At 51.7% G+C, this 17,702-nt stretch overlaps 1 protein-coding gene across 1 annotated transcript in view; it reads left to right on the plus strand.

Annotated features, from left to right (window-relative positions):
• Positions 1-16,057, plus strand: part of Plcg1 (phospholipase C gamma 1) — a 33,281-nt gene extending 17,224 nt beyond the window's left edge. Inside the window, exons 3-33 of the mRNA XM_052722621.1 lie at positions 263-415; positions 522-615; positions 771-818; positions 3,470-3,554; positions 3,649-3,732; positions 3,943-3,977; positions 4,177-4,249; positions 4,329-4,430; positions 4,630-4,748; positions 4,834-4,919; positions 4,991-5,111; positions 5,671-5,839; positions 6,137-6,259; positions 6,338-6,439; positions 6,521-6,708; positions 7,007-7,207; positions 7,281-7,400; positions 7,479-7,659; positions 8,351-8,428; positions 9,193-9,296; positions 9,513-9,609; positions 9,851-9,920; positions 10,666-10,823; positions 12,210-12,306; positions 12,436-12,660; positions 12,737-12,885; positions 13,817-13,931; positions 14,044-14,205; positions 14,314-14,402; positions 14,504-14,688; positions 14,876-16,057. Of these exons, the coding sequence (XP_052578581.1) occupies positions 263-415; positions 522-615; positions 771-818; positions 3,470-3,554; positions 3,649-3,732; positions 3,943-3,977; positions 4,177-4,249; positions 4,329-4,430; positions 4,630-4,748; positions 4,834-4,919; positions 4,991-5,111; positions 5,671-5,839; positions 6,137-6,259; positions 6,338-6,439; positions 6,521-6,708; positions 7,007-7,207; positions 7,281-7,400; positions 7,479-7,659; positions 8,351-8,428; positions 9,193-9,296; positions 9,513-9,609; positions 9,851-9,920; positions 10,666-10,823; positions 12,210-12,306; positions 12,436-12,660; positions 12,737-12,885; positions 13,817-13,931; positions 14,044-14,205; positions 14,314-14,402; positions 14,504-14,688; positions 14,876-14,918 (3,656 nt within the window). The 3' untranslated portion in view covers positions 14,919-16,057. The remainder of the gene's footprint in view (positions 1-262; positions 416-521; positions 616-770; positions 819-3,469; positions 3,555-3,648; positions 3,733-3,942; positions 3,978-4,176; positions 4,250-4,328; positions 4,431-4,629; positions 4,749-4,833; positions 4,920-4,990; positions 5,112-5,670; positions 5,840-6,136; positions 6,260-6,337; positions 6,440-6,520; positions 6,709-7,006; positions 7,208-7,280; positions 7,401-7,478; positions 7,660-8,350; positions 8,429-9,192; positions 9,297-9,512; positions 9,610-9,850; positions 9,921-10,665; positions 10,824-12,209; positions 12,307-12,435; positions 12,661-12,736; positions 12,886-13,816; positions 13,932-14,043; positions 14,206-14,313; positions 14,403-14,503; positions 14,689-14,875) is intronic.
• The last annotated feature ends 1,645 nt before the right edge of the window (positions 16,058-17,702 follow it).

Genomic DNA, 17,702 nt, shown 5'->3' on the forward strand with positions numbered 1-17,702 from the left:
AGATAGGGAAGGGTTAACACATACACCTACCTTCCTGTCCCCAAAGAGCCTTAGTCTTTAAAAACAAAAACAAAGGCCTACTCTTAGATAAGCCCAGCTCTCTCTATCACCTGGAACAACTATGAGTGGGTCCGGTCTGCCTTTTTGTGGTCCATTCCCTGAGGGAGGAGAGTATGGAAACGACTGAGAAAAGCACGCTGTGCTTTCTTTGATACTGGCTGTGAGGATCTCAGCCTGACCTTGACCTTTACTACCTTCCCAGTTGATATCCGTGAGATCAAGGAGATCCGACCAGGGAAGACATCACGAGACTTTGACCGCTACCAAGAAGACCCTGCATTCCGGCCAGACCAGTCACATTGCTTTGTCATCCTCTATGGAATGGAATTCCGTCTGAAGACCCTGAGCCTGCAAGGTGGGAGATGGCTTAGAGGAGGCGAGGTCTAGGGAAAGGGAAAGCCAGGCTGCCCTTGCTCTTGGGAGAGGATGTGCCATTAGCGCAGCTTCTGTTCTGCTCACAGCCACATCTGAGGATGAGGTGAACATGTGGATCAAGGGCCTAACGTGGTTGATGGAGGATACATTGCAGGCAGCCACACCTCTGCAGATTGAGAGGTAAGACTCATCTTCTTGTGCTTAAGACCAGATGTCTTAGAACCAGGGGAAAGGAGGCAGAGACTTACGGCCTCTCCACAGACAGTAACTGCTCTTCTTCCCAGGCTTTCCCTTAGTTGGAGAGGGACACTCACCTGAGGCTTCTTTCTCTGCAGGTGGCTCCGGAAGCAGTTCTATTCAGTGGACCGGAACCGTGAGGATCGGTAGGTGCTTAGCTGGGGTTTGTGCCCAACCAGTGGATAGAGGCACCCAAAGTAATGTGTGTTTGAGGTAGAGGGCCCATAGAACTGAGCTACCTTGAGAGAGGCTAGGGCTTCTGACACAAGTAATTCACACTGCTGAGAGTGGGATACAGCGCTGGCTCTGGGTCCTAGGAGGGTGGCGGGCAGTCCAGCCAGGAGGACCAAGAGATGGAGGAAGCAAAGACCAAATGGTACTCTCTGTATGCAGCTTGTACTGTTGCAAGGCTCTCTGATAGTCCCCAGAGGCAGGACGTCATGGGAGGTGCAGAGAAGTGCCCTGCTCTGGCTTAGAATTTGCTCAGTGTCCTCAATATGATTTCTGTTGCTATAATGATACACCATGACCAAAGAAACTTGGGAAGGAAAGGGTTTATTCAGCTTACACTTCCACATCACTGTTCATTACTGAAGGAAGTCAGGACAGGAACTCAAACAGGGCAGGAACCTAGAAGCAGGAGCTGATGCAGAGGCCATGGAGGAGTGCTGCTTACCGGCTTGCTCCTCATGGCTTGCTCGGCCTGCATTCTTATAGAACCCAGGACCACCATCCTAGAGGTGCCCCCCCACCCACCCACAATGGGCTGGGCCTTCCCACATGTATCACTAATTAAGGAAATCCCCTACAGGCTTGCCTACAGCTGCATCTTATGGAGGAATTTTTCTCAATTAAAGGCTCCTTTCTCTCCCTAGGACTCTAGCTTGTGTCGAGTTGACATAAAACTAGCCAGCGTACTCAAGATCCTACTGCTGAGTAGAGGGCTGTTAAGATACTGTTCCACCATTCTGGGTGGAAGGTGAGAGGGCTCAGTTGGGGTGATAATGGTAGGAATTAGTTGGGTTTATGCTATATTGTTTAAAATTATATTAAAAAGAATTTCCTAATCCTTTGATTTTCGGAAGTCAAAGAGTCAGAGTTCAAGATTTTGACTTGAGAACTGGAAAGTGAAGTTGCCATTGGCTGAGACAAGAAGACGGTGGGAGGGACACATTGTCGGAGCTCAGGGTTCAGTGTTGGTGTGAGGGTGTGAGTTTATGATGCATAGGTGTCCAGGTAGAGATGTGGAGTCACCAGGCAGGTAGAATGGGGCTGGAGGCAGGAACGTAGGTGTGTGTACAGGTGAAATGGAAAGTCTTGGGGTAGAGATGGTCACACAGGGACCCAGATAGCAAGAAAAGGGAAGAGGTCCAGTGGCTGACTCCAGACTAGTAGCACATGAGAAGCCGGGGGGGGGGGGGGGTATGTTTACCCTCATGTTTGATAACATTGTAGGAATAACAGCTTCAGCCCAGTGGTGAGCAGCTCAGGGGCATAAAGGGAGTGAGTGCAGCTGAGTCTAAGAGTTTCACCATGGAGGAGAAGGAGGCAACTGTTAAAGAAGCAAGCAGGGAAAGACAAAAGGAACAGCTTGTCTGTATGCAGGTGGGAAAGGGTGGGAACTAGGGCTCTGTCTCCTTGGTGGAAAATGGGGCCTCTGGACAGCACCTCCGTGGCTGACCGAGGTTCAAGTGCCCCAGTGCCCCATGCAGAACAGACACTCTAGAGTAGTGGTTCTGAACCTGTGAGTCATGACCCCCTTGGGGTCAAAGGATCCTTTCACAGGGATTGCTTAAGACCATCTACATATCAGATATTTACATTAAAACTCATAACAGTGGCAAAATTACAGTTATGAAGTAGCAACGAAAATAATTTTATGGTTGGGGGTCACCATAACATGAGGAACTGTATTACAGGGTCGCAGTGTTAGGAAAGTTGAGAACTACTACTCTAGAGCATTCAACCATTGGTGCAAATCTGAGCCTTAGGGAATTTTGGTCCTTCCTGCCTGACTCTTAGGCCAGAGGAGGAGGTGTGCCCTCTAATTCCAATACCCACTCCCAGGAGAGCATCCATCTCCATCTTGTTGTTCATCCTGTTGACAGGTCCATGTCCTAGCCCCCATGCCTAGAGGGTAGCTCTCTGATATTTTTTCCTGGAGCCAGTTACTGTCCTGCCTCAGGAGTGTGCCCAGGCAGCAGAAGTTAGTGGCTAAGCATGCCCATGTTTTACTCCCTGCTGCTTATTCTGGGGTGTAGATGATCCTAGGGGCTGTGGGTCTCAGGATATCCCAGTAGGTGGCAGACATTGTGAGTGGGCACTGCCCTGTTCTGGACAGGCAGGCAAGATCAGAGCTGGGACAGCTGCTGGAGATGGCGTATCCTTCCCCTCTTGCCTGACCGACCCGCTTTCCTGAGTTTGGTCACTTGTAGAATATTGAGCTTTTCTTTATTCACATGCAGAAATTGAGGCTCAGAAAGGAAGGGACTTCCATCTGTTACACCATGAACTTTGACCCAGTGTGCCCTTAGGAATGCAGGTTCCCAGAGGATAGCTGTTTACTGGTCCAGTCTTAGGTGGGCTCAGCCTACAGATCAGAAAGATACCCTTTTTTTTTTTTTTTGGTTTTTCGAGACAGGGTTTCTCTGTGTAGCTTTGCGCCTTTTCCTGGAACTCACTCTGTAGCCCAGGCTGGCCTCGAACTCACAGAGATCCGCCTGGCTCTGCCTCCCGAGTGCTGGGATTAAAGGCGTGCGCCACCACCGCCCGGCTTAAGATACCCTTTTTTTCTCAGTATATCAGCCAAGGACTTGAAGAACATGCTGTCACAGGTCAACTACCGGGTCCCCAACATGCGATTCCTCCGAGAACGGCTGACGGTAATGGACACTTGGGGCTATCTACTGGCAGGGCAGGGAAGCCAGCGGCTCCTCCTAAGGGGACTGACTGACAGTTCTGCTCTGTACTATGTAGGACCTAGAACAGCGCAGCGGGGACATCACCTACGGGCAGTTTGCTCAGCTGTACCGCAGCCTCATGTACAGCGCCCAGAAGACGGTGCATGAGCCTCTTACCCTCCCCTGCTCTTGCCCCAAGTCCTCCACCTCCTCTCCTAGCCCTGCTGCCCTGCTTGGGGGCTTCTGGGTACCATTGCTGCAGCGCCCCCACCCCTACCCCGGGCATCTGGTCCCTAGCCTTTTTCCTAAGAGCCCCTTTCCTGCATGGTCTCCCAGGGCTCTCTCCCTGACCATATTCTGTTTCCTGCAGATGGACCTCCCCTTCTTGGAAACCAGCACTTTGAGGTTTGGTTTGGAACAACCAGTTGGGGTTCTTCTCTGGGTGGTTCCAGATCCAGGTGGGAAGCAGTTGGGGTTGGGGTGAGGCATGGTAAACCATTGGGTGTCTACATTAGCTGGGAGTTGCAAGGGGCCCCCTGTCTGTTGATCAAGTCAGCCAGCTGCAAGTCAGCCAGCTGCAGGCACTTCTGTTCTCTCCCTGCAGGACTGGGGAGCGACCGGAGCTCTGCCGGGTGTCCCTTTCTGAGTTCCAGCAATTCCTGCTTGAGTACCAGGGGGTATGGCTGGGTCAGGGAGTGAGGCTGAAGGGTGGGTTCATCATTGGAGGCTTCTTCCATGACTTCCTCTACCCACCAGGAGCTGTGGGCTGTGGACCGGCTCCAGGTGCAGGAATTCATGCTCAGCTTCCTTCGAGACCCCTTGCGAGAGATTGAGGAGCCATACTTCTTCTTGGATGAGGTGAGCTCCACATTTCCCACCATTCTGTTAGAGAAACAGGTGGGGTGACCAGAACCCTCCTGTGTCCTCGAAGCTGTTGCCACAAACTACTGCCCATGTTGCCAGCACAGCTGAGGATGAATGCACTCTTGTGCACCCACTTCCATCCCAAGTGGCAGCCAGGACACACTCTCTTTTTCCTCCACCTTCACCCCTGTAGTTTGTCACCTTTCTGTTCTCCAAAGAGAACAGTGTGTGGAACTCCCAGCTGGATGCCGTGTGCCCAGACACCATGAACAACCCCCTCTCTCACTATTGGATCTCTTCCTCACATAATACGTGAGTATGCCTCTCTGTGTTCATCCAGCCTCTTCTGGGGGGAGGGAGGCCCACCAGACCACATGTGTCTCTCTTTCTTATCCAGATACCTGACAGGGGACCAGTTCTCCAGTGAGTCCTCCCTAGAAGCCTATGCTCGCTGCCTGAGGATGGGCTGTCGCTGCATTGAGTGTGCGTTGGGGCTAGGGGTTGGAGAGGGAAGGTGAGAGGCCCGCCTATGTGACCATGATGGTGTTCCCTAGTGGACTGCTGGGATGGCCCAGATGGGATGCCAGTCATCTACCATGGGCATACTCTCACCACCAAGATCAAGTTCTCAGATGTCCTGCACACCATCAAGGAGCATGCCTTCGTAGCCTCAGAGTAAGTATGTGTGGAGGACATGGGCAACCTCTAGAGGGTCCTCTTGCTTCTGGAACCCCTCTCATGGCTTGCCCCCACTCCCATCTCTGGCTAGCATTCAAGTTCATCTCATCCTCAAAAACCATTTCTGTAACTGGTCTCAGGTCAGCTCCTTTCCCTTCATTGCCCAGAAAAGAGTGTGTTCCCTATGAGCCGTTCTCAGTTTCTAGCGACCACTGAGCCTGCAGTCCCCAGTCTCTCCAAGTACTGAAAGGATCCTCAAGCCACATTTGGAGGCTGCTTCTCATCTTTCCTGATGTTTAGTGGGGAATGTCTTTCGACAGGGCAGCCTCATAATTAGACCAGCTCAGGGGCTCCCTTCTGCAGCACTTGCCATGTCCTGGTTCCCACTGCCTCCTAGCTGCTTCCTGATGTGCCCCTTCACATGGGTGCCTATCTTCCGAGGGGTCCTGTGGAGAAGGTGCCCCAGGCCCTTTGCTCCCATCATTTTGCTCTGTAAGGAACTCTGTTTGGACTGAGGTTTGACCCAGCATAACTGTACTTCCTTCTTGCCCTTCAGGTACCCAGTCATCCTATCCATCGAGGACCACTGCAGCATTGCCCAGCAGAGAAACATGGCTCAGTACTTCAAAAAGGTGCTTGGCGACATACTCCTTACCAAGCCCGTGGACATTGCTGCTGATGGACTTCCTTCGCCCAACCAGCTCAAGAGGAAGATCCTTATTAAGGTGTGGCAAAATTGGTAGGAGAAACCCTGAATTAAGAGATGAGACTAGTCAGCCGGTGGTGGCGCACACCTTTAATCCCAGCACATGGGAGGCAGAGGCAGGCAGATCTCTGTGAGTTCGAGGCCAGCCTGGGCTACAGAGCGAGATCCAGGACAGCCAGAAGTGTTTCACAGAGAAACCCTGTCTTGAAAAACCAAAAAAAAAAAAAAAAAAAACAAACAAACAAAAAACAAAAAGAGAGAAAGAGATGTGACTAGGTGTGGAATGGGTTTGCTGTGACCTGGTCTGCTTCCACAGCACAAGAAGCTGGCTGAGGGCAGTGCCTACGAGGAGGTGCCTACTTCTGTGATGTATTCTGAGAATGACATCAGTAACTCCATCAAGAATGGTATCCTCTACTTGGAGGACCCCGTGAATCATGTGAGGTCTAGCTGAGCCTGGACATGGTGGGGCCATATGTTAGACTCTGGCTCACACGTCTCCTTTGGTCTGTTCCAGGAATGGTATCCCCACTACTTTGTTCTGACTAGCAGCAAGATCTACTACTCTGAGGAGACAAGCAGTGACCAGGGCAATGAGGACGAAGAGGAGCCTAAGGAGGTAGAATTGTTCAGGGTGTGGGTTCAGTCGGATGAGAACTGGGTGCTCACTGGGTGTCTTTGCTGTTGTCCTCCTGTCTAGGCGAGTAGCAGCACAGAGCTGCACTCCAGTGAGAAGTGGTTCCATGGGAAGCTCGGGGCTGGGCGCGATGGGCGGCACATTGCCGAGCGCCTGCTCACTGAGTACTGCATCGAGACCGGGGCTCCTGATGGCTCCTTCTTAGTGCGAGAAAGTGAGACCTTCGTGGGTGACTACACGCTGTCTTTCTGGTAACCCACATCTAGCCCCGTACCCGTGTTTAGTCCATGCATGTAATACTCAGAAATAACTGTTTGACACTTCAGCCTTGAGTCTAGCGTTCCCATGGAACATGATTCTTCTTTCCTTCACAGGTGTGTGTGTACTTAAACATGCGTGTTTGATCTGTATGTCCTCCTCTAGTGCCTTCCCCACTATCCAAGCTTCTTTGGAGAATGGCCTCCCCTTTTGAAACTCTATACTTGCCTAGTTACATATTATTTGGGGCTCTGACCTGCTTTTCATCCCTCTCATCCTGTCTTTCCTCAGGCGGAATGGGAAAGTCCAGCACTGCCGTATCCACTCCCGGCAGGACGCTGGGACACCGAAGTTCTTCTTGACAGATAACCTGGTCTTCGACTCTCTCTATGACCTCATCACACACTATCAGCAAGTCCCACTGCGCTGCAACGAGTTTGAGATGCGCCTTTCAGAGCCTGTCCCCCAGACCAATGCCCACGAGAGCAAAGAGTGAGGAAAGGGACAGGGAGGTGAGTGGGGACATGGGCAGTTCTGGTCAGGGCCTGACTCTGTTGGTTTTCAGGTGGTACCACGCAAGCCTGACCAGAGCTCAGGCTGAACATATGCTGATGCGCGTACCCCGTGATGGGGCCTTCCTGGTGCGGAAACGAAATGAGCCCAACTCATATGCCATCTCTTTCCGGTGAGGCCTGCTGCATGGGTGTGGGTTCTTGCTGGGGTCTGGACTGTCTTCCATGCTGACTGTCCTGTCATGGTGAAGGGCTGAGGGGAAGATCAAGCACTGCCGAGTGCAGCAGGAAGGCCAGACTGTGATGCTGGGCAACTCGGAGTTTGACAGCCTCGTTGACCTCATCAGTTACTATGAAAAGCACCCCCTGTACCGCAAAATGAAGCTTCGCTACCCCATCAACGAGGAAGCACTGGAGAAGATTGGAACAGCTGTGAGAGGGCGGGGCTGGGGGGGGCATAGCAGTGTAGCTGGAGGACACCCATAATTTAACAGTCTCTGCATGTGCTGAAATCGAGTCCTGGGGTGTTTGGGGTTCACAGGAAGGTTCTGGGAGTAACAGGGAGCCATGGTGTATAGGTAGAGGGAGTGGGACCTGAGCCGTGCCTGGGCATTCAGGCAGATCCCCTTGAGCCAGAGGGTGGGCAGCAAGGTCTGGGAGCTTACATGGGGAGAGGTGTGCGCACATGGGCTTGGTCTGAGTGTGTTGGGCAGAGAGCAAGCTAGGTACAATTGTATAGATGCCTCAGGCCTGCAGGAAGGCTCTGGAGGGAAGACCTGGGTTTTCCAAAGAAGAGGGTTGGCTGGACCTCTTCCTGACCTTGGGCTCCCTGAAGAACTCACTGAGTATGTGGGGCTGGTGGCAGGCAGCAGCAGGCAGCTTGGGAGTGGTTGGCATTGAGTTCCAGGGGCCAAGGGAGTAGACCTCGGGAAGAGTGCAGAAAGGAGGGGAGGCCGAGTCCCGACGGTCACCCTCTCACTTCCGTGGAGTCGGGGAGTGAACTGGGATAGACAGCCTATAGAAGAAGGCCAGCTGTGCTTCAGAAACCAGGCAGGTGGGAGCTAGCAGCTGCTTTTAGCTCAGTTCTGGGGTGTTAACAGGTCACAATGTGTCCTCTTTCCAGGAACCCGATTATGGAGCACTGTACGAGGGCCGCAACCCTGGCTTCTATGTGGAGGCAAACCCTATGCCAACTTTCAAGGTAAATATCTGTCCTTGACACAGGAAGCCAGGAGGAAGGAGGGGCCCCTTCGCTTGGGGCTTGTATTTCTGTATTCTGGGTCCCGTGTGGTGTGGAGAAGTAAGTAATGGTTGTGGTTTTCTGAGACGCAGGCAGTTGTAAGAGATCTGTGGTTGACAAGTGACCATAACTCTTACAAGGTTGAAGCACTCTCTAGTCCCTGTGTTTTGGGTTAGTGCTGGCCCTTTGTCACTGTTCCCTCAGAGTGATCTCCATGTCTTCCATGGATAGTAGAACAGAGGCTAGACGGCACACTGGCCATTCCTTCCCTTCATCATGAAGATTTATTTATTAGACAGGATCTTCTTGGTTTTGCCCCTTTCTTTAATGTGGCAGATTGCCCTATCCCTTACTCCTTCTCTTCAGCAGCCAAGGTGCCATCAGAGATGAGTGAGGGTCGAACTATGTAGGGAGGCACACAGGACTGCACTTACTCTTATTGGTCCACCAGCCTGGACTCCTAGGAGCAGACCCAGGGCAGGACTCCAAAGCTTCCACCTCGGTGGCCAGAAGATTCCCTGGAGAAAGCCCCTGTCTTATCTTGCTTGCCCTGAAGCTTCCCATAAGGCAGCATTGAGAACTGTGTCTAGGAATGCTTGCTAACAGTGACACCTCCCACTGGCCTAAGCCCAGGCACATGTCTGTGTACATGTGCTACACTGGGTGACGTGGTGGGAGTGCCCCTCTGCTTTACTCCACACAGTTCCATTGTCTTACCTCTGCAGTGTGCAGTAAAAGCCCTCTTCGACTACAAGGCCCAGAGAGAGGATGAGCTGACCTTTACTAAGAGTGCCATCATACAGAATGTGGAAAAGCAAGATGGTGGCTGGTGAGCCAGGCCCTCCAGGCTGGAGAGTCTGGTGGTGTGGTGGGATGGGTGTCCAGGGCTTCTGTGGAGCTGGCACTGAGAATACTGTAACAGTATGCTTTGAGAGTATCTGTCTCAAGTTCAGTAGCAATGTCTGACTTATGTGTGGGAACCCCCAAGAAGATCTTGTGGGAGTGTGGGGTGGTTGCTGCAGTCAGTACCCTATGGCTCCCACAGGTGGCGAGGGGACTATGGTGGGAAGAAGCAGCTGTGGTTTCCTTCAAACTATGTGGAAGAGATGGTCAACCCAGCAATTCTAGAGCCAGAGAGGGAGGTATGTCTGGAACCACACAGTGTCACAGGTTCTCTTTCATGTGTCTATCACACCCAGACCCTCCTGTCACATGTGAGCCAGTTGCACATCCTGTGTGGCCACACTCCTAGTCTCCATTGTACCTAAGTCACACTTGGCTGGTCATGAGTATATCCAAAGGATAGTCGCACACATGCGAAAATCCCCCTCACTGGTGCATGCAGCAGCCATGCTGACTATCCTGTGGCTTTGCTTCCTACAGCACCTGGATGAGAACAGCCCACTGGGGGACTTGCTGCGGGGGGTCTTAGATGTGCCAGCCTGTCAGATTGGTGAGCTCCAATTCCTATCTCTTGATTCCTCTAGTGTCAGGGTGAGCTCCAATTCCTGTCTCTTGATTCCTCTAGTGTCAGGGTGCCCTTGTGGTTCCTCCTGCTCCTGGGGAGGAAGCCAGTGGCTGAATCCCCAGGGGCTACTCTTATACTCTGGTACCCTGCATGCTTACCCTATGCCAGATACAGTAGACTCAGAAGTTGGCAGAGATGCTGAGTACAAGCTGACATCCACTCCTAATGGTTTAGGCCACAGAGTTGTAACAGAGGCTTGAAGATAGGGTAGGGCAGGGGTTAAAAGGCATGGCCCCAAGGAAGAGGTATGAGTCACAGCTGGGTTGGAGCCTTGCCTCCACCACAACTACTGTATGTCTGAGCTACAGTAGCCTCTGTGAATTGGGTCTCTATACTAGTCTTGCTTGCTTATAAAGTGTGGCCAGGAAGAAATGGAATGAATTCCTTTGAGCCAGTGTGTAAGGCAGCAGTTCTCATCCTGTGGGTCATGATCCCTTTGGGGACCACATATCAGATATCCTGCATATCAGATATTTACACTAACATTCATAACAGTAGCAACATTACAGTTTTGAAGTAACAACAGTAATTTTATGGCTGGGGTCACCACAGCATGAAGAACTGTACTAAAGAGTTGCAGCATTAGGAAGGTTGAGAACCACTGGCTGAAGGAGTGGAGTGAAGGACAAAGGAGAGCATTCCTAGCCCTGTATTATTTCACCCTCAACAGCCATTCGTCCTGAGGGCAAGAACAACCGGCTCTTCGTCTTCTCCATCAGCATGGCATCGCTGGCTCACTGGTCCCTGGATGTTGCAGCTGACTCACAGGAGGAGCTGCAAGACTGGGTGAAAAAGATCCGGGAAGTGGCCCAGACTGCAGATGCCAGGGTGAGAACTGCCACAGCTTGGAAGGTGCTGCTGGGGCCTGTGAGGGCAGCATGTGGGCCTGCCAGGGAGCCAAGGCCTCCAGCTCCTCAACTAGCTCCTCTGCAGAAGGCAGCATACTGCTGGTTGCTGATGTGGTCTGGCCTTAGATAAGGGACCCAGAAGAACAGACTCAAGACAGAAGTGTGATGTACTTAGGAAGTGTTGAACAGGAGGTACTCTGGACCACCTGAGTGAGTCTTTATAAGGCAAGAGGTAAGAGAGGTCCTAGGCTGGCAGCAGGAATAGAATCAGGCTTAGAAGAGATGAGGTGGTGATGGTAGGAAGAGGGCTTAGGTAAACATTTGTGACAGAGTGTGTGCCTGGAACAGCAGGCAGAGAAGTTGCAGTTACCCACGGTAGTGGGACTCTGCTGTGCTGATGGCTTCTTAGGTGCAGTAACCATCTGTAGGTATCCGTTGGCTTTAGCAGCCACAGATACTCCTAGGGACACCATTGAGGTCTGTTAGTGGCATGACTAGGTTGAATGGCAGTGGGTGGTAGGGAGTCTGGAGTGGCTAACCATGAAGAGCTGGGAGTTGGAGTTTGTGGATAGTGGGTAGCTTGCATTTGTTTGGAAGGAACCGCTTTCTGGAGGGAACCTGGCCTCTTCCATTGAGCCTGGTGAAGCATTTACAGATGTACAGGAACTTATACTTTGCTGTTCTAGTGCATTTGGTGAGCAGATCTGTGCCTGATTTGGAGAACAGATACCTTGAGCCAAGCAGGGAGGGGTTGAGATGTGGAGGATTTTGTCAGTGTATCCTGGAGGACAAGGCACTGAAAGAACCAGTGGCTGAAGGGCTAGATCCTGAGTCTAGGCTAGAAAGAGAAGGTGGAGTATGAATAGAGGAGCAGAGTCGAGGGTCTAAGTAGGCTGCCGCTGAGATAGGTATGGGAGGAGGAAGACTGTGTTGTCAGGGGGAACTGAGGTGGTAAAGATCATCTTAGGCAGAGTCGTTGCCAAGTAGGCTTAAGTCCTGAGCACTTCAGGGAATCAGGAAGCAATGTTCTTGCTGAAGGATGAGGCTGGGTAAAGAAGGATCAGAAAGCAATACTGGGAAGGCCTTGCCCACCTTGAGCTTCCTGTGAGGTCATTTAGGACATAAGTTATGGTGAGGCTTCCATCCCAAGAGGGTTGGGGAACAAGTGTGTCCTTGGAGACAAAGAAAAAACAATTTTGAGCTGAAACTGGGAACCAGTAGTTCTGTCTGCTGGTATTTGAAAGGTGCAAGGGGAAGGGAGGGCCCCAAAATACCTGAAGTGTGGGTGTGCCCAAGCTGGCAGGAGCTGGCAGGAGCTTCCTTCTCCTGGGCAGGGCTCTAGCCTGGGCCTTGTGTGTCTCACCAGCTTACTGAGGGGAAGATGATGGAGAGGAGGAAGAAGATTGCCTTGGAGCTTTCTGAGCTTGTGGTCTACTGCCGGCCTGTTCCCTTTGATGAAGAAAGTAAGGCGGGGCCAGGTGTGGTGTGCAGGTGCCTAAGGGACTAGTGGTATGAGAGTGGTGTTTAGTACCCTCTCATACACACACTGCCCAAGGAGCCTGCTCTGTACATATTCTCGCTGTTTGGCTCAGAGATTGGCACAGAACGTGCTTGTTACCGGGACATGTCCTCCTTTCCGGAAACCAAGGCTGAGAAGTATGTGAACAAGGCCAAAGGCAAGAAGTTCCTTCAGTACAATCGGCTGCAACTCTCCCGAATCTACCCCAAGGGTCAGCGGCTGGACTCCTCCAATTATGATCCTCTGCCCATGTGGATCTGTGGCAGCCAGCTTGTAGCACTCAATTTTCAGACCCCAGGTGAGGGGGTCCTCATTGGGTGGGGAGAGACACTTAGAGCAGTTTCACTGGACACACTGTAATCCTACTCTTCCAGACAAGCCTATGCAGATGAACCAGGCCCTCTTCATGGCTGGTGGGCATTGTGGCTATGTGCTGCAGCCAAGCACCATGAGAGACGAAGCCTTTGACCCCTTTGACAAGAGCAGCCTCCGAGGTCTGGAGCCCTGTGTCATCTGCATTGAGGTGGGTGTATTCACCTGGGTGCTTCAGGGTGGGAAAAGGTGTATGAGGAATATTGATACTAAACTTGATAAGAAGTTGGGGACCAGGTGGGTCAGCGTAAGTGGGGAAGGGCACAGAGCCAGAGGTAAGCAGCATTTTCTGCCTTGAGTTGGGGAAGGGAACTTCTCTTGGACTATTCTTGAGCTTGTAGCAGAACGATCTTAAGTGGAAAGCTAGCTACAGGTCCTCAGTTAGGGTTGGGATCACAGAAGTAGCCAGGCCGACCATGGCCAGTTTTTGCACAAAGAGTCAGGCTAACCTATGAAAAGTTAACTACCTGGCAGGAAGAGTCTGGTCAGAGTGGCAAAAAGCAGGCTGGAGGGGGCATGTGATGAGCTAGGCTCCTGTCTGCAGGAGCAAGCAAAACCTGAGCTTTCTAGAGCATAACCAGCTGCCTGGCCACCTTTCCCGGTCCCTAGAATAGAGCTCCCCAGCACATGTCCGGTGAAAAGCTGTGACAAGGCTCAGCCCTCCCCCCCCCCCTCAACCGTGGGAATCAGCAGGGGTGGCCTGAACAGAGTCTGGAAAGATATGGACAGCCTGTGGCCAGCTGGACACACCTGGGAGTACAGAGCCATAGATGACATGACTGCTACTTCCCAGAATGTTTCCCCTAAAGGGAAACAATTGAAAAGATTCCCACGTTGGAACAGACATGCACTTAACATGAAATGGAGTGCAAAATGCACACGCCACTTGGCTAAAGCTCAGATTTTTTAGAGCCAACAGCTTGCTCTGGATTGGAACGGTGATGGGCCTACTGGACAGCACCTTCGGGGCCCAGCAGGGGGCACCCTGCCTCCACGGCACATTTGCTCCCCACGCCTCTGCTGTGAGGATGTTGGGAGCAGGAGAACAGTCATTACCCCATCTTTGCCTACCTGCCTCACAGGTCCTGGGGGCCAGGCATCTGCCGAAGAATGGCCGAGGTATTGTGTGTCCTTTTGTGGAGATTGAGGTGGCTGGAGCGGAGTACGACAGCACCAAGCAAAAGACAGAGTTTGTAGGTCAGTCAGCCTTCCCCCATTACCAAGTCATTCTCTTGGGGTGACAAAAATCTCTCTCTACCAGTCATCCCAGCTCTTGGTGTGACGGGAGCTTTTGCCCTTGTTTCCACAGTGGACAATGGACTGAACCCTGTGTGGCCGGCTAAGCCCTTCCACTTCCAGATCAGTAACCCTGAGTTTGCCTTTCTACGCTTTGTGGTGTACGAGGAAGACATGTTTAGTGACCAGAACTTCTTAGCTCAGGCTACTTTCCCAGTAAAAGGCCTGAAGACAGGTGAGGAATCTTCCTTGACATGGTGTTCTTTGGTCTTGCTGTCTGGGTGGAACTGAGCCACTTGCTTGACACCTGGTAGGTAAACTGAGAGCCAGGCTTTTCTCCTAGGATACAGAGCAGTGCCTTTGAAGAACAACTACAGTGAAGACCTGGAGTTGGCCTCCCTGCTCATCAAGATCGAAGTTTTCCCTGCTAAGGTAACCGCAGCAGAGTGAGCAGAGAACCACCCTACCCCCACCCCACACCCCCGAGGTGCAGAAGAGACCTCAACTTCTGAGTACTTCCCCTCACTGAGCAGGAGAACGGTGACCTCAGTCCCTTCAGTGGTACATCCCTGAGGGAACGGACCTCAGATGCCTCCAGCCAGCTGTTCCATGTCCGGGCCCGGGAAGGCTCCTTTGAAGCCCGATACCAGCAGCCATTTGAAGACTTCCGCATCTCCCAGGAGCATCTTGCAGACCATTTTGACAGTCGGGAACGAAGGTGAGGGAGGTGAAGGGGAAATTGGCCAGTGTGGGAACTCGGAGGAGGGGTGCTGGAGCCAGAAAGAACAGCACTCTGTGTTAGGTCAGTCCTTTGACAGTTTTCTCCTTTGTGGAAAGCAGTAATTGTGTCTTTGGGTTGTCCTGTCTGGCAACAAGGCCAGTAAGGACACTTTACTTCTGTTCAGGGCCCCAAGAAGGACTCGGGTCAATGGAGACAACCGCCTCTAGTCGTGCCCCCACCTTGTTGGAGAGCAGCAGGTGCTGCCCACCTTGTGGAATGCCATGAACTAGGTTCTCTGGGAGCGGCTCACTGTAAAGCCTTCCTGGTCTCGCAGCCTGGAGCCTGGATTCCAGCGGTGAAGGCTAGACACAACCAAGCCATTAATGAGATGGATTGTTTTGGGCCTCCATGCCCAGCTCTGGGTGAAGGCAAAAAACTGTACTGTGTCTCGCATTAAGCACACATATCTGGCCCTGAATGTGGAGGTGGGTCCTTCCATCTTGGGCCAGGACCAGGGCTGCAGCCCCTTGGAGAGAGAAGTTGCCTCAGTTGGTGGTATAGGCGGCTTCAAGGAGCTGCTGACATTCCTGAGAGTGGAAGAGGAGGAAGAGCCTTGCTGGGCTAGGGAAACAAAGTTTACATTGTCCTGTAGCTTTAAAACCACAGCTGGTCAGGGGGAAAACAGTAGATGCCCTGCAGTTTGGCCCTGGAGCCAGGACGGAAGAATGCAGGGCCTAAGGAGAAGGCTCTGCCCTGCCCGAGGAGGAAGACACAGCACAAGGGCACACTGCCCATGGCTGGGGATGCCACTCAGCCTGAAAGATACAGGGGATCATGATAAAAATAGCAGTATTATTTTTTCTTCTTCTCAGTGGTAATGTAACTAAGTTATTCAGTCTTGCCCCTCACCCTGGAAGGAAAGCCTCAGCATAGAGCCTTTGGGAACAGCCGCTCTGTGGGGTGGCTGTATTGGGGGTGCAGGAAGAGAGAAGAGCAATGTCTACCCTGGTGAGCTTTTTTGTTTTATGGCAAGGAAGACTCAGTATGCTTTCCCTTAGGAATGAAATGGAGAATAGGTAGGTGGAGTCAGGCAGTAGGTACCGAGTGAAGCTGCTGCTACACGCAGCTTCTGTGTAGCCGGTAAAAAAGATGCAAAGGAGATGGGAATGTTGGGAAGGCAGCCTCACCTCTGAGAACAGAGGCTGGGGTCCAGGCCCGTGGGCGCAAAGGTGCCTCAGCATAGCCAGCATTCAGCACACGCAAACCCACTGCCCACATTTGGGCTCAGGGTTGGCCATCTGCTAGTTCTGCTGCCCTCTTAAGATCTGACTGCCAAATAAATCATCCTCATGTCCTTTTCTTCTAACTCGTTCGTTTCTTGGAGACTCAGGAAAGCATGGTGATTGATTGGGAATAGAAGCAAGTGTGGTATGGCATCCCTGGAGACTTCTGAAGACACACAGCTCTTCCCTGTGGCTCTGAAATGTGAGGCCACCTCTGCCACTTCATCTTCTAATGGTATAGCTGAAGCTCACCCCACCCAGGAGCAAGTTCAGTCTCCACTGCACAGAAACCTATTTCAAAAAAGTAGTGTTTGGGTATGTGCTGCCCGTTGCTACACTGCGTGCCTCTCTAACTGCCAGCTTCTGTGCCCACACCATGCTGCGGAAGGCCTGGCTCTTCACGAGGCTCTCCTGCAGCACTTTGCTGGAGCAGGACAAAAACTATGGCACAGTGAAGCAGTGTGTACCCGTGCTGAACTAGCTGCTGACTCGGCTCACATAGCACCAAGTACTTGAGTGCTGGCTGGTTTATAGTGGTCATCTAAACCAGTAGTTCTTAACCTGTGGGTCGTGACCCCTTTGAGGTTGCATATCAGATACATTACAATAACAGTATCAAAATTAGTTATGAAATAGCAAGGAATAATTTTATGGTTGGGGTCCCACAACACGAGGAACTGTGAAGTTTTCTTATCCTATCACAGAAGGGAAGGATCCTCCCACTCACAGGAAACAGTGGGTGGGATTCATCAGGAGCTCTGAGTTCACATTCGAGTCTGTGGCCCAGGAGAAGGTAGGAGCCATGTCTGCTGGTCTTCAGTGTTGATGTGTGACATCTTTGCTTGGTGCTGAGCACTTAAATTTTCAATTGATAGCTCCATTTCCTGAGCAAGTCTTCCAGGAGCAGCTCAGCTCTGCCTTCCTTACGCAGCTTCACACACTGTGGTTCACTTGTCATTACACCTTATCCCATTTCCCCATTTCCTTTACAGTTGAGTCTTGATCCTTCTCTCAATGAGCAGACTTAAGGACCAGTTTCATCTCTTAAATCCTTTAGGTGATCCTGACTACTGCTGACTGACCCAGAATACCCAGCGAAGGGGACAAATGTTGGGGAAGGAGAAATGACCTGGGTCTTAATGTCTTGGCACCTCATGGCTATCTTGCCCGATGCATGCAGTGTGTCCCTACATTCAACAGCTTGGGTGTAACATTGCCTTCCATCTAGTGGGTTATGACCTGTAGAGCCTCAGCCATGTAGTGCTTAAACACAGGTGCATCTGAGAAATACTGATACTGGAGCCTTGTATGGATATTCACAGGCTCCTTGGGTCATGAAAATGAGTGGTCAGGTTGAAAACCACTGGCTTTGGCAGAAGAAACCAAAAGAGTGGGGTTGGAAAGGAAGTCAGTGGTACCAGGAACACAAGCCAAAAGAAGTGTCCTTGTGTTTGGCTATCAGGCCAGGAACAAGTAAAGAGGGATCACTAGTGAACACTTACCAAGAGAGCATTGCTTACAACTTCAGGGCCATTCTGCCTCTTGCCACAGACAGAAAACCCTGGGGTCAGAAGGCAGAAACAGTTTGTGGCCTTTACTAAGAAAATTCATTTACCAGGTAGCTGTGCCCTTAGCAAAAAGAACTGGGGCCAGACCCACCTTAAACTTCAGCTGAGGACGGGGACTTGACAGCCACGTGTCATTCAACTTATCCATTATCTCTAACCA

This window comes from Peromyscus californicus, unplaced genomic scaffold (genome assembly GCF_007827085.1).
Source record: "Peromyscus californicus insignis strain IS unplaced genomic scaffold, ASM782708v3 Scaffold_7__1_contigs__length_154581171, whole genome shotgun sequence".
Classification (NCBI taxonomy): domain Eukaryota; kingdom Metazoa; phylum Chordata; class Mammalia; order Rodentia; family Cricetidae; genus Peromyscus; species Peromyscus californicus.